We start from the raw sequence: 20,950 nt of genomic DNA on the forward strand, positions 1-20,950 counted from the left end.
TTGGCTTCATTCACCTGAGAAAAAGCAGAACAAAAGTGCTGTGATTTCAGGAGCAAAACCAGACTGCTTCCTGGATTTAAAGATCACTCTCCTGGCACATCCTCCCAATGCCCTCTAGTATCCCATCTTGGCTTAGTCGAAGATAAGAAGGATTCAAATCCCACAAGTTTAAATGGAAAAGGAAGGTATTTTCTACACTACACTGTATGAAATACGCCACTATGTTAGCAGGTGTTTCATACAGGCCAACTGAAACCATTTGCATAAAAACAAGATTGTCCTGCAGCTATATGCAAACTGAGAGCAGCAAACACAAATCCAACAGTTCTCGTTCATATCTAGATGATGTGTTAAAACAATTAAAGGGACTCGAATTCCAGGTATTTTGTTCTTGTGTCAAAAAGCCAGAGGGGTCAAAACTGCACACAGTTCAATTGTAGAATCATTTGCGACTAATGGTTGTACACGGTGTGATTTAATACATTCAGTATTGATCGTCATTATCTACAGACGGGCTACAAATTAGAAATGGCAGAAATTGAGTTACTCCCTGTTGTAACATTAAACCTGTAAATGAGTTAAATGAGCCATTAGATCTTAATGAGGCCCTGACAAGTGTCTACATTGTAGTGTCTATTGCAGTGAACTGTTGAACAGGTTCTTCAGAACATGAGCGATTCTTCAGACCATGAACGGTTAATATATTATTATTATTATTATTAATATTTTTAGTGCCTTGCATGCTGGGAAATGGTAGAGGTTTGTCTGATAGGGCTTTCCATAACACAAGCTGTGGAGAGAATGCTCTGACAAGCTGCCCTGGCCTTGAAGCTTTGTGTTCAGTACATTCAGCTCCTGTGTGACGTCCATGAGCCATTTGGGACCACAGCACAGGACCGCCCGTTCTCCGGAGGGGGTTTCCCAGACTTCAATCAAATGAAAGTGTTCGAAAATCATGCGAGTGAGAAAAGCGCGCTGGCCGCCCTAACACTAAACTTAGATGTCGGGGCCACAAAATATCGGCCCGCAGGCCAATTAGTTTGGGACACCATGAATAGTTCTTATTGAAGAGATTATACATGTATTGTTTAATGTAGCATCTCCTACACAGATTATTAATATGATTCAGGAAAAAAGTGTAAACAGTGAGCGGCGGCCATGATATTGACATCATATAAACACCTTTAATCTGTTGTTTAATAATGATTTTTCATATAATACAGAAGTTTAAACTGGAATTAAAGTCGAAATGGAACCATACACAGGAAAGATGGGTAGAAATGTTTGACACGCTACTGTCTCTATAGGGAAATGACGATGACAGTGAATCAAAAGTATGTACGATTACTTCTGCAAAATGATCCCATCTATTTGAATACAAATGTAGGAAATATAAAGCGCATGTTTTAATATGGTGCAAGATGGAGGACACAGAACATCATGTCTTACAAAAGTATCATTCCCCATTCCAGTCAAAGTATCAAACTAGTCCCGAAACTTAATAAAACCAAGTTTCCACATTTCAATTTTCCTCAAGTCTTTCCTCAAGTCCTGAAGGCACAGTATTTTTAAGTTTCATTTCACTTCAACTCTTTACTGCTAGTCACAGTACATTTAAGTTTCATTTCTCCTAAACTCTCTATTGCTAGAGTCACAGTAATTTTAAGTTTCATTTCTCCTTAACTCTCCATTGTCACAGTCTCTCAACTAAAGGCAGGTTACGTCATTCTCACGAGTTGTTTATACACTGTGCAGATCAGCTGTCAGTGTTTAGTCTCTTACTCATCCGTCATCCACACAGGCACCGACAGGATGGCACATCCCGAGTGGACACGTCTCTTCCAGATAACAGCAAAGGACCTTAAACACGGAGACTTCTGGCGTCTAGAATTCGATGAAAGTCTTAAACATGACTGCCAAAAACCAGGCTGGAAGAAGTGTATCGTGAGCACCGGTGCAAGGTCAGTGTGTTTAACTACTGTAGTTGGCACACATATGTTAGATTAGTTTTTAAATAAATATATGTTGATGCATCAGGTTTATTAAGGTTTTTGTATATGCACTAGGTTTTGTGGACAAAAATCCCTGAATCACATTGTAGAACATCAACAACTAGTCTTCACAATGTAAACAATTACATTTGATGTTAATAAGATGGTTTAGGTTAGTATTAGGGTTACGGGTATAGCTCTAAAAGGCACAATGTTAATGACATGCCCAGTCTGACAAAGGTTGGGTAAAAATGTGCATGACGGATGAACTTTCTGGTATTATTATTATGTAAACAGGAAGGAGGTGATGTCAAATGTCTCGCTCTCTATTGTATACATTTTGCATTAGCTTCAGTCAAACAAAAGTATTTAGCCAGATAGTCAATGATTAGGACCGTCCATCTGATATTTAAACCCAATTTTATAATTTCTTCTCCCAGATCATCGCTTCTTCCAAATGTTTCTGTAGCTTAAAGTTGAATTTCCAGTATAAATTTGGTCGGTTGTAATTTCATCAAAAGGCCTCTGTCTTTTTCAAGGTACAAATGCACAAAGTGTGGAAGAGGCTGGTCTTCTAACAAAGTGAGGGTTGCCTGCCACATGCGCCTGTCATCCGGGCAAGGCGTTGTCAAGGTGAGACCCTTCTGTCAGAACTGCAAGAAGTGCAGTGAAGCTCCAATGGAGAAGCCAAGCATCGACTCAGAGAACATCAACATCCTCATGAAGAATCTTGTGGAGAAAATACGAATAAAATGCTACAATGAAGACCTGGGCAAAAAGAACAAGCCTTTCAGAAGATTTGATGGTCAACGTCCCCATGAGCCTGCTCATTGTGAGGCCTGTATGCAAGGCATTTGTCCAAGCTCTTTTAAATAAGAAAATAAAAAAGATATACATGTAAATGTGTGTTTCAGGCCGTTGAGAGTTTTACTGCTGCTTTATGCCTAAGCTTATATTGAATAAGCATCAGTTGACTTAACCTCCTGTCATTCTGTTACATTGTGTTGCTTTCATCATCTTCATATGATAATACAGTGCATATAAGCTATCATAATTATTCATTTTTGTATTTTCTTGTTTGTTTTTATCTGCTCAAAAGCATTAACCCTGCCTTAAAAACAGAAATGTAATAGATCAATAAATTTGTATGCAAACAATTACCTCAACGTATTTGTGATTTTATGTTTTTTTCTTTTCAACTAAAAAGTTATTTATTATATATACTAAGGAATCACCAAGGTTCACTTATCTGTGAATAATAGAAAATTATAAATAGTAATTGGACATGAAAATACATACATATACATACAGTGCATATATAATTTGAATACATGGCTGTGTATCTCCAGCAAGTCACAGTGTTGCATGAATACAAAAAGAAAACATGTCAGTTTAATTTCTTTTACATTCCTGAATTAGTAAGTGCTCTGAAGATGTTATGAAAAACAAAGGCAGCAATCGAATTTCAGATAATCTTCACTAGTTTGTAATGAGTAAATCAAAAGTTAAGTATCTGTCAGTGAAAATAACAACTACCATAATATCTTAACCACCCCAAAACACAAATATATTACTTCTAAACATGTTCCCTTCTCTTAATATCAGTGTAAAAAAAGGCTACCCAGATATTCGACCGTCAACTAAAAACATTGTGTATGTTGAATATATCAAAACTTCCCCTTTCAATTTCCATTAAAAACCTAGAGCTGCATATTACATGAACTAGGTTTACACTTTTAAGTTTCATTGTCCCTGAACTCTCTTGGTAAAGTCAGCTGTTTATATGTTTTACACATATATGGGGTAGAAATGTTTGATGAGCTACTTTCTCTCTTTGGAAATTAGAATAAAAAATATATCAACTACTACAGCAAAGTCAAATTACTTCTGGAAAATGATTTGAATTCAAATATGGTGAATATTATCATATCATAGAGCAGAGAGTAACCAGGTTGCTACTTTTGAGTTTCATTTCCCTTGAACTCTCCTTTGGTACACAGAGTATTTTCAGTTTCATTTTCCACAGTCTCAACGAAACAAGTTACGTCATTCTCACGAGTTGTTTGTACACTGTGCAAATCAACTGTCAGTGTTTAGTCCCTTCTCCAGCCACCACCAGCACCACTGGCACCGACAGGATGGCACAGCAAGAGTGGACAAGTCTCTTCCAAATGAAAACCAATATTTTTAAAGAAGGACACTCCTGGCGTCTGCAGTTTGATGAAAGTCTTGTTCCTGACTCCCTGGACTCAGGTTGGAAGCAATACATCAGGAATACCTGTGCCAGGTCAGTGTGTTGAACGACTGTAGTGTTGTCATGTGTACAGTATGCTATACCTTACGTTCATATAAATGATAGTTTAGGGCTGTGGTCACCAACCTTTTTGAGCCCAAGATCCCTGACCTCCGCTTTCGTGACAGGCAAGATCTACCTATTGAGGCGTTGAGAGAAAACGACGGTCCAGACTGGACTTGCAGCTTGAGGCCTTTTTATTTGGCCTAATTCTAATTGAATGAAATCAAAACACTTTGGTCTTTCTGCATTTCCCATGCGCCCCATCTGTAGTACCACTTTCCCCCACTAGAGGGACACGCCCCACCTGTAGGATCACTGTGGACTACATTCCCCTCTTTCGGGGCGCACAGCTGACCACGCCGCTGTGTAAGAGAACCCGTTTTCAGGCGTTCATTAAAATCAGGCGGAGATCTATTCTGACGTCGATCTTCCAGTCAGGAAGAAAACGTTTCAGAAGACACTTCAGAAAATGTTCGAGAATGAGGAACAATGTGTTTCTGATTTTATTTTCATTTTATTTTGGAGAGCGACAGCGAACGTCTCCAAGATCGACCGGTCGATCGCGATCGACGGGTTGGCGACCACTGGGGATACATTTGTTTTTTTAAGTTTTGTGTATATGTACTTGTAATACTGCAATGTCAACAAAAATATGTCTGATTTGGAGACTAAAACTGATGCGCTATGTTGTATACATCTACATTTTAAAGTAAAGACCAGGGTCAAGTAAGGTTAACATCAATTAACGTTGTTAATGTTAATGACATGTCCAGTGTTTCACAAGCTTTGTTAATTTAGAGTTATATTGTTGGAAGAAATAATCTAGTAACACTTGAATGGCAGAGAAAGAGCGTCATTGTATTAAAGGGCCAGTTCAGAATTTCTTTAACTTGAGTCCTCTGTCATTTTCAAGGTTCAAGTGCAGTAGCTGTGGAAGAGGCTGGCCTTCTAACCGGGTGATGGTGGTCTTCCACATGCGCCTGACAGACGAACAGGGCCATGTCAAAGTGAGGGCCTTCCGCCAGAACTGCAAGATGTGCAGCGAAGCCACAATGGAAACGCCCAGCATCACAACTGAGAACATCAACATTCTCCTGGATAATCTGGTGGAGAAGATAAGAATAAAATGCTACCACGAAGACCTGGGCAAAACAAGCAAGCCTTTTGTAAGCCTGGACGTCAAAAGTCCCCATGAGCCTGCTCATTGTGAGGCCTGTCTTACAGGCATTTGTACCAGGAATTGAGTTTGCGTGAGTCAGTGGTCTTTAAAATATGAATGTATTGGCTACAAAGCATTAAACAAGCCTTATTATCATCAGAAATGTGATGGATAAATAAAGTCTATACAACAAATAATCTAAATGTACTTGTGATTTGTACCGAGGTTCGTTTTCTGATTTATTCATTTTTTTAAATGGCACTAAATGAGAGGAAGGAGGCCTGTCAATGAATTCTGACATTGAAAGTGTGCATAAGCCTACAGGAGTCATTAAGGTAAACTGATCTGTAAACAGTGAAGTACTTCAAAATCAAATGTTATATGTGAACATGAGTATGTGAAATGTAGAAAATAGGATATTATGCATACAGTAGGTTTATTCTTTTTTTATGCAGCTAGGTATTACTATGCACAGGAAATAATGTACTACATTTCTAACAAGACATGAAAGGAGAGTTTCCCACACACTTCATTAACAGGAGATGCGCAGAATCGGTGCCAGTGTGTGAGAGACATGAAGACCACTGCAATAGCCTCAAAGTTTTAATAAAATCAACAGTGTCCTTCATAACAGCTCCAATTTCAATGTATGAGTCTTACATTTCGGCCCATTTGTAATCAAAGCTAAGACCGTAAGAGTTCGATATTGTGACAACTTGTTGAATAACAATTGCACAATATAAAGAACGGTTGGTTTGCAGATACATTGCATGTTGCTGCAAAGTTGTGCAACCTTGTTAATTTTGACAGACTTAAATATAAAATGAAAAACAGTTGGTTGGCAGGAGGTTCAGGGGGATATCAGAGGACACACGTTTCTCATAAGCCACCTGCTGTTTATTTGCATACGACCAGCAGGTGTGACACCGATGCCACTATAGTCAGTGTTCACCTTCTGCAAGTCACACATTCTGGTCGAATACATTAACTTTGGGTTATCTTTGTTTTGTATGAAACCACCGACAGGGAAAGTAGCTGCCTTGCAGAGTTTTCCATTTACCACTTCATTTGCTAGGGGTTTGTCAACATCATGCTTAGTTTACAGCAGCACTATGTATATCTTGGCCACAGAGGCTGAATTTAGTCTTGCAAGCGTGCGTTTGCCAGGTAAGTGGAGGATATGCCTTTGCTGTCTGACCATATGGGCAAGCAATTGTCCGATTCATACAATTGACAACTGAAAGCAAATGTTGCAATACAGTACTGTGATGATGCATCTGTGTGTTCTCCAGACATGTGATGCTGAAGAAACGGCTTTAATCGGACGACTTTAGGAAGATTTAACTCTTGCCATCATGACGCCAAAGGTAAAGTATTTCATCCTGGTGCATATTCTGTATGTTATGATATGTTATGTAAGAGGCTAAGTACAATATCTGTTCGGGAACTGATAACCTTTTTTCCAAAAAATCTATATTTAATCATTTTTATGTTTTAAATTGCTTACATTTTACAATTTTTTTTTGTTATTCTAGTGCCTCCCTCCATCAGTCAGGCCCACTGTGGTTGTGATTCTCATTCTTATGCCTGGTAATTATTTTTAAAAAATTACACAATATTGAGTATTTGGCATTTCTGTATCACAAGTTTGTTGTAAAGAAGATAACCAACAAGGTTATATAGAATGAATACACTCAGGAGAATGTGCACTGCATAATATAATGTAGCAAATACAGACTTACATTTCTTTGTATTCTGCATTAAATAGGAAATGAGTTAATAGAAATCTGTATGATTACTGGTACGTATTGTTGAGACAACCCCCTTTTTTCAATCTGTTTTGTTAGTTACAGGTCTGTTGTTTTGTTGAAAATAAGCCAAAGCATGTTTTCAACTGAAATCTGTGAAATGGTTTAATTCTGCCGTCAGCTGTGTGTGGTGCCATCCAGGTGAATTGCTCTGAGCCGAACCAACCCGCCCTGCTGGACGCTTTGCGTCCACTCTTTAACCTGAGCGCCATACGACCCATTATGAACATAACAACCTGCACCAACGTCATCACATACTTCACCTTGTATGGGATACTAGGAGTGGTATGTTTCAACTCTCAGTAGATAAGAATCAGCAGCATTATACTGTATTCTGAGTAACCCCCTCAATTATATGTCTGGGCTCCACTGAGAATTCCTTGAGGATTCATTTGGTCGCCAAAAACCCGTTAGAAACACTGTCACTGTTTTTGTGTCTTAAAGCTGGTTTTCTTGTCTTACAGGATGAAAAGGCTCAACTCTTGGTCACTTACCTTTGGCTACATTATGTATGTTCTGCAATCATCCATGTTAATTTCTCAGTCATTGATGTAGGGATAATTGGGGGATTAATTTGTGGGGTAAATTATGTGATTATCACGTATACAATACCTGATCTGTGCACTGACGCCAGCTTTGTGGTTTTAGTGGTGGATGAACGAGTTTGTCAGCTGGGACCCGATCCAATGCGGCACTGACAAGATTGCTCTTCCCAGAACACTGTTTTGGGTGCCAGATATTGTTATCAATGAATTGTGAGTATATTATATGTTATATATATATATATATATATATATATATATATATATATATATATGTATATATGTATATATATTTTATGTAGAGATGCAACACTTTTTAGATGGTGAAATCATTTCGCAAACCGGCTGGAAACTGTGGTTTTTTAACAAATGTTACTCAAACAGCCACGGATTAAAACACATGTGGTGGTCTAGAGCAGTGGTTCTCAACCTTTTTTCAGTGATGTACCCCCTGTGAAATATTTCTTCAGCCAAGTACACCCTAACCAGCCATTTTTGGTTGAATACACAGCGCTGTGCCATCAGTGTCTGATTTAATATAGAATATATACAATCCTATTCATGAATTTACACTTATATTCTATTTTGAAATGCTTTTTTTAAATGGATGATCATTTTAAATATGTTTTACAAATCTCATGTACCCACTGGAGTGCCTTGATGTACCCCCAGTGGTACACGTACCCCTATTTGAGAACCACTGGTCTAGAGAGTATTTCCTGAAGCAGTACGATGTATTTGGGATTAACTCAAAATACACTGTCGTACACATGTTCGCTGTAATGACTAAAAATTCCACTCAACGAAGGGACTCATTGATTTGTTTTGAAGTTGGAGAGAAACAGGCAATATTTCTTAGAGGGACGAATTTCAATATTTACATATATTTTTGTTTGTTTTGTAAATCTGTAAATTAAAGGTGCCGTGATGTCATTTTACAGGCGTTTTACTCATATTGTCTCTGCTTATTCCTGTATTGCAGTATGGATGAAAACAGCGCCCCCTTTGTCCCATATGTGTACCTGCATAGCAATGGTAAAGTGCACAACGCGAAACCAGTGAAAGTGGTCAGCTCCTGTAACCTCGATATCTACACCTTCCCCTTCGATATACAGAACTGCACTTTGACTTTCAGCTCCTACATACACATTGGTAAGGCACTTCACCAAATGTCTTGTTTCTGTCTTTAAAGACCTTTGCATGCTGTCTTGGACAAACACGTCCCAAAAATATAAATGTAATAGGTAGTAGTAAGTTATGTCCCTTTTGTGAGCAGTAATACATGTTTAACTGTAACTATTTCGAGACATCTATGTGTGCTTATTTTTCCTTTACTAGGCCACTTATAAAGGTAAAACAAATTAAATAAAATGTGTTTATTGTGAAGGAACCCAAACTTAAACTGTAAGAGAATATTGTGTGATGTGTGTTGGCCATTGCTTTATTGTTAATGCACAGTGAGATCTGCTGTTTTAGAGTAATTGATCAGATAGATTGACTTCAGAGTTGGGATGCTTAACCGATGTGGGGGGAGGTGTATCTATTGCACTTTTCATGAGAAGTTTACAGCGATAAGCTTGTGACAGAAAACCCTTTTGAATACAATCTAATTAATATATATATTGCTTGTATATATTGTTGAACTATGAATTCCTATCTTTCTTCCATGTGTATAATGTAACGTGACCTTAACTTGACAGGATGTTATATTTCTTTATTCCCCTGCTCCCAGCGAGAGACATAAAGATGTTCCTGGGGAGGAGTGCTGAAGACATAACAAGGATCTCCAAGGACGTGATAACCACCATGGGGGAGTGGGAGCTGCTGGATATCACCTCCCACAAACATGATGGTGGAGTTCATGAAAATCAGATTGATGAGCTTATATTTAATGTAGGTTGATTGTTTGCAAATTGCAGATATTCAAGTATTAAGTATAGGGTTTGAAGCGAGCAAACATATGTTGTGAAATTTCTGAATTTACTTTCTCATTCTGTCAGAAACGTTTGATTTGCCTCCATCCTAACGTGCACAGAATGGGTACCTGACGGTGTGTTTTGTATCTTACCTCTGCAGATCAGAGTAAAGCGCCGGGCCACCCTCTATGTGGTGAACCTGCTGATCCCCAGCTGCTTCCTCATCACAGTGGACCTCTTCAGCTTCCTGCTGCCTCCCCAGAACGTGGACCGTTCCTCCTTCAAGATGACCCTGATCCTGGGCTACACCGTCTTCCTGCTCATCATGAACGACCTGCTGCCCATCACCGGAAGCACCATACCTCTCATAAGTGAGTTTTATTCAGACTCAGCAAAAGTTCTCTCTATTTACTGAAACCTGTTACAGTTGTAACTGAGAAGTATTATTCATTTTTTGAATCAGTAGATGAGCTGCTGCATGAGGAGTGTAGACTGCCAGCTGTCTTATGGTTAAACATGTAAACAATGATGTAATTATGATGCACCTTCTCTATCACATATGAGCACAGCCAATTTAAACTGCATGAGTCCAAAACAAAATGCTCTTTTGCTGAAAAGCTATCGTCCCTCATTCATTCTACCTGTTCAGTTAAAGTTACTACAAGGAACTTTCATTTTGTGTTGGCGGTCCCTGTGGAGGTGTTTCCGAGGACAAGATTCCCTTTAGACTTTAGAGAACCTCTCAATTTACTGCAGCAGGTGTCTAACAGTCGGCTATGTGCAGTGCTGGTTCTGGTTCTTTCCGTGTCTCAGCCCAGCAATGTGGCCTGAGTCTGCAGCAGCGTCGTGTTAGTGCAAGGCAAAGCTCTGCTCGTGGCCGAAGGGTGAGACGCTTCTCCTGTTCAATGAGCTTCCTTGCTCCCGCTGGAGCTTCTGACTTCAGGACGAAGTAAAAATGTCCTCACAGTTCCATAACTTTAAATTTTGGTCTCGAGAGATCTTGATATGTGGTCCTCAGTGGGGACCTTTTTACGTCATAATTAAAGTGATTACAGGTTTTCATTGCAGAAAAAACAAAGATATCATGCATGTGCGGGCAGGTATTGTGGACAATCATTAAAATTGACTGCAATGTTGATTTCCATGCCTTATTTCATAAACTGATATCGTGGGCAAACACTGTTCAGATGTACTTATCATTTCCAAATGCATTTCCAGAAGGAGTATAGAGAGGTTTTCATTTTGTAATGGCATAGGCAGCTGCCCTGTGTATGATTCACAGTAAATAATAATAAAACATTCTGAACCCCTCTTCCCTATCTCTCTTTCTGGCAGACGTGTTCTTCGCTATCTGCCTGGCTCTGATGGTGACTAGTCTACTGGAGACTATCCTCGTCACCAACCTGCTGTGTGGCTCGGCTGACTTCTCTCCCGTCCCTCACTGGATCCAAGTGCTTGTTCTGCAAATTCTGGGCCCTTTCGTTTTCCTGCCTCAGAAGACTAAACAGCCAAAAAACTCAGGTGATTAAATGTACATGAGAAGTGTTGAAATGTATTAATACTGAATGTGACTTCATACACAGTGCAAAGTAAGTCTGTATGATTTGTTTAAACGCATTCAACACATTGTAGGAGTAGACATAATAATATTTTCCTTTAATTTAAACTTTTTCCACTTGCAAACTAGAGATGAAACCCAGTGCTGTGGTGGCACAGCCAAATACCAATGATGAGCTTCTAGGGGAGATGGGGCCGGTGGGGGAGGACAATGCCCTTCAAGAGCTGAAGAGCCTGGGCAAGAACCTCCAGGCCATCCGCCTCCAGCTGGAGCAGCAGCTTGGTGGAAGCCAGGGCTCAGAGGAGTGGTTCCAGGTGGGTTTCATCATAGACCGCCTGCTGTTTGGCCTCTACATTCTCTTCGTATCAGTCAGCTTCATTACCATCATCATTATCTGGTTCAAATCATACAGTCAGTAGACAACTGATGTCTGTTTTAAAGGGCTCCATTTATGTAGCATGCAACTGAAATATATGTTGAATTTGATCAATACATAATAACTTTGTTTTTTTGTTTTGAGCTAAGACATTTTTACCTTCTCTAAAGTTATTGTATTATTAATAATAAATGGTCCTATTATCCCTATTGGATATTAACTTATATATAGATTAATTAGATGTAGAAGCCTTCTGTGTTGTATTGTGCAATTCTAAAATGGAGGAAAACATTGTATACAAAATAAAATTACTTGAAAAGATTCTTTCAGTTTTTGATTGACATTCATTTCAAATACAATGATCATGTTCCAATTCTTTTCGTATTTATTTATTTTAATGCCAGTTTTGAAAACTATATCCTATTGTCGATTTAGATGGACATATTACACAAACTGAATCTTTAAATTTATTTTGAAAACTCACACTTTTGTATCTGGATATTTTCTGACAATTTCCTACTTTTGGGACTTTGTCTAATTTATTTTCTGGCATGCCACAAATTAAACTTACCTTTAGTTTAAGGCCTTCGAGTTCACCTACATTTACAAGTAAAATTATAGATATGCCATATATCTTGTCTGTAAAAAGAAACCTTGACAGGACAGCCCTAAACACCAACACACAACTCAGACTAACAACCGCTTTTGACCCAATGTTAATGTTTTAGTGCTGCCCGCTGAAAGTCAAGCCTGCTAAGGTTCTATTCATCCTCCTCTCTGTGTTCATGCATGGTAAGTATATCTCCTACTATAAAGGCAGTGATATATGTAGATGAAGACAAAAGTGTTGAATTAATTGAGGTTTTGTAGCAAACTGAAGCCACTGTGTACAATATAGTGAAGATAGAATTTAATATGATTTCATATTTGTTCAACATTATTGCACATTTGATCAGGAGGTGTTATTTATTCTCCTTATATAGATATGTTGTATTAAAATAGCCCTTGTTTTATCAACAAAGTGAAGTTCCAGTTACAAACAGTCGAGTCAAAAGCAAGCATCTCCCACTGGAAAGATCAAGCGTTCTTATTTAATACAGCTTATCAGTACACTAAAATATGTTTCTGGGAACATTTGAGGTGAGAAATAGCCAGTGCCTTACCACAATATTGATTATTATCTGATCATCGCTGCCTAGTTTGACAGTTTGATCTCGGTTCACAAGCTTCACAGGCAGTGATTAAACACGTCACAGATTCCTGTCTCATGTACTAGTCAGGATATCGTGATAGTTTAAACATATATGACACAAAAAGGTAGCTACCTCCCGGTAACCAACTTTAGCTTTAATATAAAGAAAGTGTTGTTAGCCTCAGTAAAATGTGTGAGCATTCATTCATTAATTAAAAAAGGATCAACATCTCTTATGTTCTTTATCAGACCCATACTTTGTGAAGGTACCTTAAATTGCTATTCAATTTTTGTTTGTTTAAATGTATGCAGTTGGAAAATGCCATTACTTGCTGCTAGTCGGGGCATCTAATCTACTCTAATAATCATACTTGCCATTCATTTATTCCACCGTAGCTCCTTGCAATTCTGTGATACTGAACTGCTCTCAACCTGACCCGCTTTCCTTGCTGGAGGCTCTCCAACCGGTCTTCAAGCTCAGCTCCATTCGGCCTGTCATGTATTTGTCAACACGCACCAACGTCAGCATTGACTTCACCATTTATGGCATTTTGGGGGTGGTAAGGGACAATTCATTACCCTAAAACCAATTCACTATTATGCCATGTTCTATAGCTTCTAAATGTGATCTACATTTTTCTTTCTATGTTCAACAACTTTACTGTGGTTATGCCAGCCAACAGGAAAATATCCCTTAATCTTTTTCAATATCTAGAATGTCTTTCCATTTCAAGAAATGTCTGTGGGGAAGGAATGCTTACGACTGGATGTTGGTTCTTTTCAGGATGAAAGGACCCATGTCCTGAAAACATATATATGGCAAACATTAGTAAGTACATTCTTAATACAATGTCTCCACGCTTGAGAATTAGAAAAACCCTAAAGTTGTCAGTTTGGATCTTAGAACAAGTATTTGGGCAGATCCTACTATATGTAAGCAACATAAGACTAAATACTTCATGATGTTATCTACAAATACCACATGTCATTGGCAAAATAAAATGTTTAAAGTTAAAAAAATAAAGACATTACAGTTTTATTACGTCACCTGAAAGGAGTAGTTTTATGCTCACATTAGTTCAAGTTGTATCTGTCTCATTCATGCTGCAGCAATGGAGGAATGAATTTGTCACGTGGGACCCAGAACAGTGCGGTGCTTCAAGGATTACAATTCCAAGGAAACTGCTCTGGGTACCAGATATGGTCATAAATGAATTGTAAGTACCATGACAGTGCAGCTTTATTTGTTGTTTGTGTTTATACACAAACATAGCCTGACCTTGATTGACTGCCACATAAAAGCTGTACTAATGAATACTTTGTTCTGTGAGAAAGGAATTGTTTGAATTAAAACTTCATGAACTTAAAACTTGCTGTACATATGTTTGTTTCGACTGATAAAGCCTCTAATGTGCAGAGTGTAGTTTACAAATATAGGCATGTGTATAAGGAGATATTACCAATCATATTTACTGGTTTCTATGTATTTTCTCACCCTGTAGTATGGAGAAGAACTCAGCACAATTTGTCCCATACATTTATCTGTTTTCTGATGGCTTGGTGATTGATTCTCAGCCTGTCAAAGTAATCAGCTCCTGCTCGCTTGACTTCTACAAGTTTCCATTTGATACCCAGAACTGCAGCTTTAGCTTCAACTCCTACATACACCGTCGTAAGTAGAAACGGATCGACACAATACTTCAAATATACAGATTGATGTGTTTTATTCATCTTTTTAATACACTACTTCTTCTTCTGTCAAAGATAGACCATTTTTTTTAATGGCATTATAAATAGATCAAATCTCACCAAAGCATTGATTGTATTACATTTTGATTTCAGGAAGAACTCTTCAGATATACCTCTCATCAACTGTAGCGGATATATTAAAATACTCTCAAGAAGTGATGGCAACTATGGGAGAGTGGGAACTAGTTGGACTCACAGTGAAGACATTCGTACCACCCCCTGGGAATGAAGACGTGTGGGACGAGATGCGCTTCTTTGTAAGGAAGTATTGAAGACTATAACCTTCTTGTATGTTACAGAACAATGAAGTTTAGATGAAGATACAGAAGGAGATGGCTGATTGAAAAGTATTTTGGGCGGTCTTTTAGTCTACGTCACCAAATATCTTCCAACAGGAAGGGTATAATGTTAAATAAAACAATGAACATATGAATCCATCACAAGGTGTATTAACAGTTACCCTACTGAGTATAAATGACCATCGTTATAGTCATATGAACATGAATACTGTCTGTAAAACTATTATACTGGAGTTAATACACTCTCCAAACGTAAGTGTATGATCTCAGAAATTGCTACTATGCCGTGTTAAAATGTAAAGTCTATGTTCTGGGATGTATTGTTGTAACTTTCAAGTTCTTAATTGTGATGTTTTTGTATCGTCATTTGCCACTTTTTGTGATAATTTAATCAAAACTTGAATCAAATCATATTTTCCCAAGCATTTCAAATCCCAAAAAACTTCTTCGAGACATCTTTTCAGGCAGTGTAAGACTTTACAGCTGAACGTGTTGTCACACAATTAGTCTTGTTCTGTACTAATCTAAATTAAGAAATGTGGTGTTTACCAGCTGCTGTATATCTGTCTGCACTGCTACAGGTGTTCGTAAAGCGCCGGGCCACCCTCTATGTGGTGAACCTGCTGATCCCCAGCTACTTCCTCATCACAGTGGACCTCTTCAGCTTCCTGCTGCCTCCCCAGAACGTGGACCGGACCTTGATGAAGATGACGCTGATCCTGGGCTTCACCGTCTTCCTGCTCATCATGAGCGACCTGCTGCCTGCCAGTGGGAACACCGTACCTCTCATAAGTCAGTTGACAATATCCTCTATGATTGCAGTTGAAGCCTAAAATTCTGAAATATATATGATGCAGCTGTTTTCAGTAAAATTACTGTACACCACCGGGCAAGCATAAAACACCAGTCAGATAACGTTATCCACAGTGAAGTATTTAACAGCTCAAGAGACGATTTTGAGATGAGTGTAGAAACAGAGTTAGAAGGTAAGTGAAGAGTGGATTTAAAGAAAAAGTGTGTACATTTTAAATACCTCTCTGCTGCTCATCACTGTCTTTCCAAGCATGTTGGAGAACTCCGGGGCACTACAGGAATGGATATGTATTTTTAGGACTTATCAATACTCTGTTCATCCACAAGACAAAATAATTGTTCAGCACAGAATTACTTCAGCACCCTATCTGGTCGCAGGTCGAGCGTGCGTATGTTTGTTTGTATCTTGGTGTGTGAGTAGTGGGAGGAAACAACAGAGAAAGCAGAGCAAATGTGCCTGATAATAAATGCTACCAAAACATTTCTTTTAAGTACGAAACAACACCAGTAATGTTGAAGCTTATCAATACTAGGATCTTTAATTGTTTAGCACTCAACCATATAAAACCTGGTTTCAGAATGCAGAATTAATATTATATTGAATATCTGCCAATGAACACAACAAAATGTTACACATGTTTCTTTAAATTCATCAGAAGGACAGTCAAATGGCTCTAATGAATGCTAAAGCTAAAAAGCAACTTAAAAGGTGATAGTGATGCATGTTAATAGCCTTTAATGGTTTTAGTTGTCGGTGTGGATTTAACTTGTTCATTTGTTCTAAAAAGCACTTATTATTCATATTATCATTATTACTATTATCCCAGATGTGTTCCTGTGTCTGTGCCTGGCTCTGATGGTGGCTAGTCTACTGGAGAGCATCCTCATCACCAACCTGCTGCGTGGCTCCGCTCACTACTCTGCAGTCCCTCGTTGGGTCAGAGTGTTTGTTCTTCGCATCCTGGGCCGCCTGGTACGGCTTCGTCCCAAGCCCAGAGATCAAGAGGACACGGTCATCCAAAATCCTGCCACACAAGGTAATAAGATCTGGGATGTGATTTTTCCACGTGGGAAAACATGCATGCAAGTCATTTAGCTAAGAATATTAAAAAATCAATATAAACAGGCCCAGTTGACATCACCTCCTTCCTCATATCCTCAATAACAGAAATGAAGATCTCTTCTCTGCCGACAGAGGACAGCAAGGTTTCACAACAGAAAGGGCCGCTGGATGAGGAGAAGGCCCGGAAGGAGCTGAGGCGCCTAGGAAACGACTTCCAGGCCATCTGCCTACAGGTGAAGCATCGGCTAGGGGAAAAACAGGAGTCAGAGTGGATCCAGGTAGGTTTCATCATAGACCGCCTGCTGTTAGGCATGTACATCATCTTCCTATCAGTCAGCTTCAGTACAATCATCACTATCTGGATGCAGTCATAAAAAACATCCTGATTTTGCTTTTGTTTGTTTGCTCTTTTATATTTGGGGGGATTTCATTCATTATTATTTCTTAGCAAGCTTTCTCATAGTCATTGTCAATTACTACGACTAAGCATACATGAATTGTGAAGGTTGGCTGAGTTGTTGCATTTGAAAGTGTATTCATTACAGTACATTTATCCATTGAAATGTCCCTCTTTTACAATTCCTTTAATGTTTTGTGTTGTGTAAGTGACATGTTAGGGCATGCGAGGCTCTAAAACAAATATTTGAGAGAATTTAAAACTCCTGTTGACTTTTCTCCTGCATCATCAGTCACGCAACACATATTTGTTTACTTGTACAAACAATTCCAACTACAGTTATCCCCCTGGGATTCTTGGAAAGAGGACAAGATGTATGCATCTTACAAGTTATTTTCGTTGATATTGTTTGAGTTGATGTGCAGGGCCTCATTTCCCAGAAGCATATAAAGGCTAGGATGATTGTGAACTCCTTTTTATTAGCTCTTAAGCCTGGTGTTTCCCAAAAGCATCTTAACTAAAAACACTCTTTATGACAAAGATGATCACAGTTTAGCAAGTGTCTCGTACCTATACTTCTAACTTATTGGGAAACGGGGCCCAGCCAACACTTCTCTGTAGGGTGAATCAACTAAACTATCCCAGTCCCTTCTTAGCATTTCATTTTCATATTAACATGTAATGTTACACCTCAATTGTGTCTGCCATTGTAGAAAAACCTTTAATGTTGAGTAATAAAACAAGCTTTATGAAAAGTATTTCTTGTCTGTATCTTTATATCTTTATATTTGATTACCATTAGGATGTCGCAATATGGAATTTTGATCCATAATGATCAGTGTTGGGCAAGTTACTGAAAATTAGTAATTAGTTATAGTTACTAGTTACTTCTTTTAAAAGTAATTTAATTACTTTACTAGTTACTGTATATCAAAAGTAATTAGTTACTCGGGAAAGTAACTTTTAAGTTACTTTTATGTCTGCTTTTTTAATGTAATGAACAGTCAAACACAATAAACATATGTTGTTGACCTATTTATTGCAATCAACAGGGCAACAGGCCTTCAAATCAAGCAGTCGTACAAAAGTCCCTTTTAATACTTAACTTAATACAAAATAACTCTGTCATTTAACAGTTTTTTTTTACCACATTAGGCCCAATGAAATAAAAGTGATTGGCCTACAGTATTAACACTAATTAAAAGAGAAAACAAAGGTGCCTTGAGGTGCTGCATATAATTGAGGGTGGGGGGTGCTAGTGAGGCGTGTACGTGCTGATCTGGAGTCAGTTTGGTAGGATTTGGGTATAAATAAATAATTTCATTTAAAATATGGATTTTTATTTCAAGATATTCATGTAATTTGCATGCAAAATAGGTCTACCCGAACCAGCGGACAAAAAATTCAACCAGCGGCAACACTTCAAAAGTAGCCCAATTCCGCGGGAAAACCGCGGACCTGGCAACACTGGAAGTGGCTGTCAATCACAGTGTGGCACCGTGATGCTGGTCGTGGGGGCGTGCCTGTGATTGGCGGGGTAGAGGGGAGGCGGGGTTAACCTCCCGGAAAACGGAAGTTAAGGGTGGTTGACGGGAACCGTTTTTGTTGACGTTGGAGCTGCTGAGCCGAGAGGAGCAGCTGTCTGTGTTGGTGAATGCCCAATAAAGGGAGGAATAATAACGTCGCCCCGTCTCCGTGTCATCAGTCCATAACGTCCGAGACGTTACAATATCATTGCGCCACCAAGGTCCTGCGATGTCGGATCAGAAGCAGCTAAAGTAGCCTAGCTTGTCTTCTTGTCTGCAAGTGTTCATTTTTCACAAAAGAGAGTAACGCGAGTAACGAACTCATTTAAATTTCAGTAACTGTAACTGCGTTAGTTGATTTAAAAAAATACTTCGTTACACGCTCGTTACCGCTAAAAGTAGTGGAATTACAGTAACGCGTTACTTTGTAACGCGTTACTCCCAACACTGATAATGATATCACAATTACGATCACATTATTCGTCACATCGACTACTTCAACTTCTTATACAGTCTATGATCAGGGTGCCATATATATATATATATGTATATATATATTAGGGCTGTCAGCGTTAACGAGTTAATCTATGCGATTAATTTGGCCGCGATTAACGCACTAAAATATTTTAACGCAATTAACGCAACTTTGTTTACTTCCGGTGTGCGTTGAAGTTCAGAATCAGAATCAGAATCAGAATCAGAAACAGGTTTATTGCCAAATGTTGAATTTCACAAACAACAAATTTTTTTTTTTTTGGTGGAGTTGCACATTTGACATGGACAACAACAACAAAAAGAGAGAGAGGGAGAGGAGGAGAGGAGGAGGAGGGGAGGAGGAGGAAGGAAGGCGGGAGGAGGAGGAGGAAGGGAAGAAGGAAGAAGGGTGGGTAGGGGTGGGGGTCAGTGTCAGTCAGTCCGGGTCCCGTCCGAGCCCGCCGACAAAAAAAAGGAAGTGGTGGTTGGTGTGGTCCGGGATGTCGTGGAGGACTCCTCCCTCAGGAGGGGAGGAGGGAGGGAGGGGGGGTGGAGGGTCGGTGGGAGGAGGGGGCGACACTCTTCTCAGACCTGGTGACCAGAAGAAGACCTGAGGGGAGGAAGGCAGATTGCATTGGCTGATGCCCTCGCGGGCCGATGCTGCGCGGCTGCTGCTCTGTGGCTGTGTGTGGCGGTGATGGAGGAGAGGACGGAGGAGGGATGATGGACTCAACTCTGAGTGTCAAACCGCGGCAGTCCGCCTCCTTCCTCCCGTCTGCTCCTCGATATTCACAGAGAAACAGAGGGCGACGTGTCGGTGACGCGGGGCGGAAGGTGCAGGGGACTTTCTTTTTTTTCTCCGCCCCGATGCGCGCGCAGACATGCCGGCATGGAGCTCTGCGGCCGCGAGACGGAGAGCCGAGAAGAGTGAACGACACGTCGAGACAGAATGACATGCAACTGTGTAGAGACGATCAAAAAATGCCCCCAGCCTCCACAGGGTTAACATTACATATGTCAGTTTACCAAGGCCACTGGTTCTGCTGCTGTTCAATGTTAAAGATGACAGGACCAATGGGGTCTCTAATACACCAGAGCTACCAACTCTCACGGTTTCGCCGTGTGACACGCTTTTGCATGTTTTCACACGCTCTCACGCCACACAACCAATATCTCACGGCAAAAGAAATTCTGATTTTGGGCCGAGGCGCGTTGGTTTCTTTTCAAACTCCGCGACGATAGATGGCGCTAAGGAGCGCATCTATAAACCTATTCGCTGCATAGACATCCTATTTACCCCAAAGAGCAGTGTTGCCAGGTCCGCGGTTTTCCCGCGGAATTGGGCTACTTTTGAAGTGTTGCCGCGGGTTGAATTTTTTGTCCGCTGGTTCGGGAAGACCTATTTTGCATGCTAATTACATGAATATCTTTAAATAAAAATCCATATTTTAAATGAAATAATTTTTTTATACCCAAATCCTACCAAACTGACTCCAGATCAGCACGTACACACATGGACATGGATTTTAAAAGCAGTGTATATGGTTTGGCACGGGCATATTTTGAGTTATGATATTGGGTTGGTTTTTGGGCTGGTTTTATTGGACATTGGGCTGGTTTGGGGCTGGTTTTGATTGGCCATTGGGCTGGTTTTGTCACACAGACCTGGCAACCCTGCCAAAGAGTCCCGAAGTTAGCAACAGAAGAAGATTTTCAAACAGACAAAACGAGCAGAGACTACGGTGTGTTAATGCAGGGCTCTCAAGTCTCACGCATTTCGGTCTTACGTCA

General features: G+C 39.6%; 4 protein-coding genes across 4 annotated transcripts; all 4 read left to right on the forward strand.

Annotated features, from left to right (window-relative positions):
* The first annotated feature begins 1,718 nt into the window (after nt 1-1,718).
* On the forward strand, nt 1,719-3,151 carry LOC130194074 (receptor-transporting protein 3-like). The gene is made up of 2 exons (XM_056414956.1): nt 1,719-1,961; nt 2,531-3,151. The coding sequence occupies exons 1-2, from the start codon at nt 1,813-1,815 to the stop codon at nt 2,865-2,867; spliced, it is 486 nt and encodes a 161-aa protein (XP_056270931.1). The 5' UTR covers nt 1,719-1,812; the 3' UTR covers nt 2,868-3,151.
* Nucleotides 3,152-4,051: 900 nt separating this feature from the next.
* LOC130194039 (receptor-transporting protein 3-like) lies at nt 4,052-5,643 on the forward strand. The gene is made up of 2 exons (XM_056414914.1): nt 4,052-4,278; nt 5,201-5,643. Exons 1-2 carry the CDS (start codon nt 4,130-4,132, stop codon nt 5,529-5,531), a joined length of 480 nt encoding a protein of 159 aa, XP_056270889.1. The 5' UTR covers nt 4,052-4,129; the 3' UTR covers nt 5,532-5,643.
* Nucleotides 5,644-6,760: 1,117 nt separating this feature from the next.
* On the forward strand, nt 6,761-11,789 carry LOC130194052 (5-hydroxytryptamine receptor 3A-like). Its single transcript, XM_056414931.1, has 10 exons — nt 6,761-6,813; nt 6,982-7,036; nt 7,376-7,539; nt 7,719-7,763; nt 7,903-8,009; nt 8,779-8,948; nt 9,529-9,689; nt 9,873-10,083; nt 11,048-11,233; nt 11,400-11,789. The coding sequence occupies exons 1-10, from the start codon at nt 6,802-6,804 to the stop codon at nt 11,687-11,689; spliced, it is 1,401 nt and encodes a 466-aa protein (XP_056270906.1). The 5' UTR covers nt 6,761-6,801; the 3' UTR covers nt 11,690-11,789.
* A 2,552-nt stretch (nt 11,790-14,341) lies between these two features.
* LOC130194228 (5-hydroxytryptamine receptor 3C-like) lies at nt 14,342-17,136 on the forward strand. Its single transcript, XM_056415137.1, has 5 exons — nt 14,342-14,510; nt 14,681-14,844; nt 15,468-15,678; nt 16,527-16,736; nt 16,895-17,136. Exons 1-5 carry the CDS (start codon nt 14,342-14,344, stop codon nt 17,134-17,136), a joined length of 996 nt encoding a protein of 331 aa, XP_056271112.1.
* Nucleotides 17,137-20,950: the final 3,814 nt, after the last annotated feature.

Source organism: Pseudoliparis swirei, chromosome 5 (genome assembly GCF_029220125.1).
Source record: "Pseudoliparis swirei isolate HS2019 ecotype Mariana Trench chromosome 5, NWPU_hadal_v1, whole genome shotgun sequence".
Classification (NCBI taxonomy): domain Eukaryota; kingdom Metazoa; phylum Chordata; class Actinopteri; order Perciformes; family Liparidae; genus Pseudoliparis; species Pseudoliparis swirei.

Coding starts and splice junctions, on each gene's coding strand:
- LOC130194074 (XM_056414956.1), top strand. CDS start 1,813: ATGGCACATCCCGAGTGGACACGTCTCTTCCAGATAACAGCAAAGGAC. Junction 1,962..2,530: donor ATCGTGAGCACCGGTGCAAG/GTCAGTGTGTTT, acceptor GTCTTTTTCAAG/GTACAAATGCACAAAGTGTG.
- LOC130194039 (XM_056414914.1), top strand. CDS start 4,130: ATGGCACAGCAAGAGTGGACAAGTCTCTTCCAAATGAAAACCAATATT. Junction 4,279..5,200: donor ATCAGGAATACCTGTGCCAG/GTCAGTGTGTTG, acceptor GTCATTTTCAAG/GTTCAAGTGCAGTAGCTGTG.
- LOC130194052 (XM_056414931.1), top strand. Junction 9,690..9,872: donor TTGATGAGCTTATATTTAAT/GTAGGTTGATTG, acceptor TTACCTCTGCAG/ATCAGAGTAAAGCGCCGGGC. Junction 10,084..11,047: donor AAGCACCATACCTCTCATAA/GTGAGTTTTATT, acceptor TCTTTCTGGCAG/ACGTGTTCTTCGCTATCTGC.
- LOC130194228 (XM_056415137.1), top strand. CDS start 14,342: ATGGAGAAGAACTCAGCACAATTTGTCCCATACATTTATCTGTTTTCT. Junction 14,511..14,680: donor CAACTCCTACATACACCGTC/GTAAGTAGAAAC, acceptor TTTTGATTTCAG/GAAGAACTCTTCAGATATAC. Junction 16,737..16,894: donor CCAAAATCCTGCCACACAAG/GTAATAAGATCT, acceptor CTCTGCCGACAG/AGGACAGCAAGGTTTCACAA.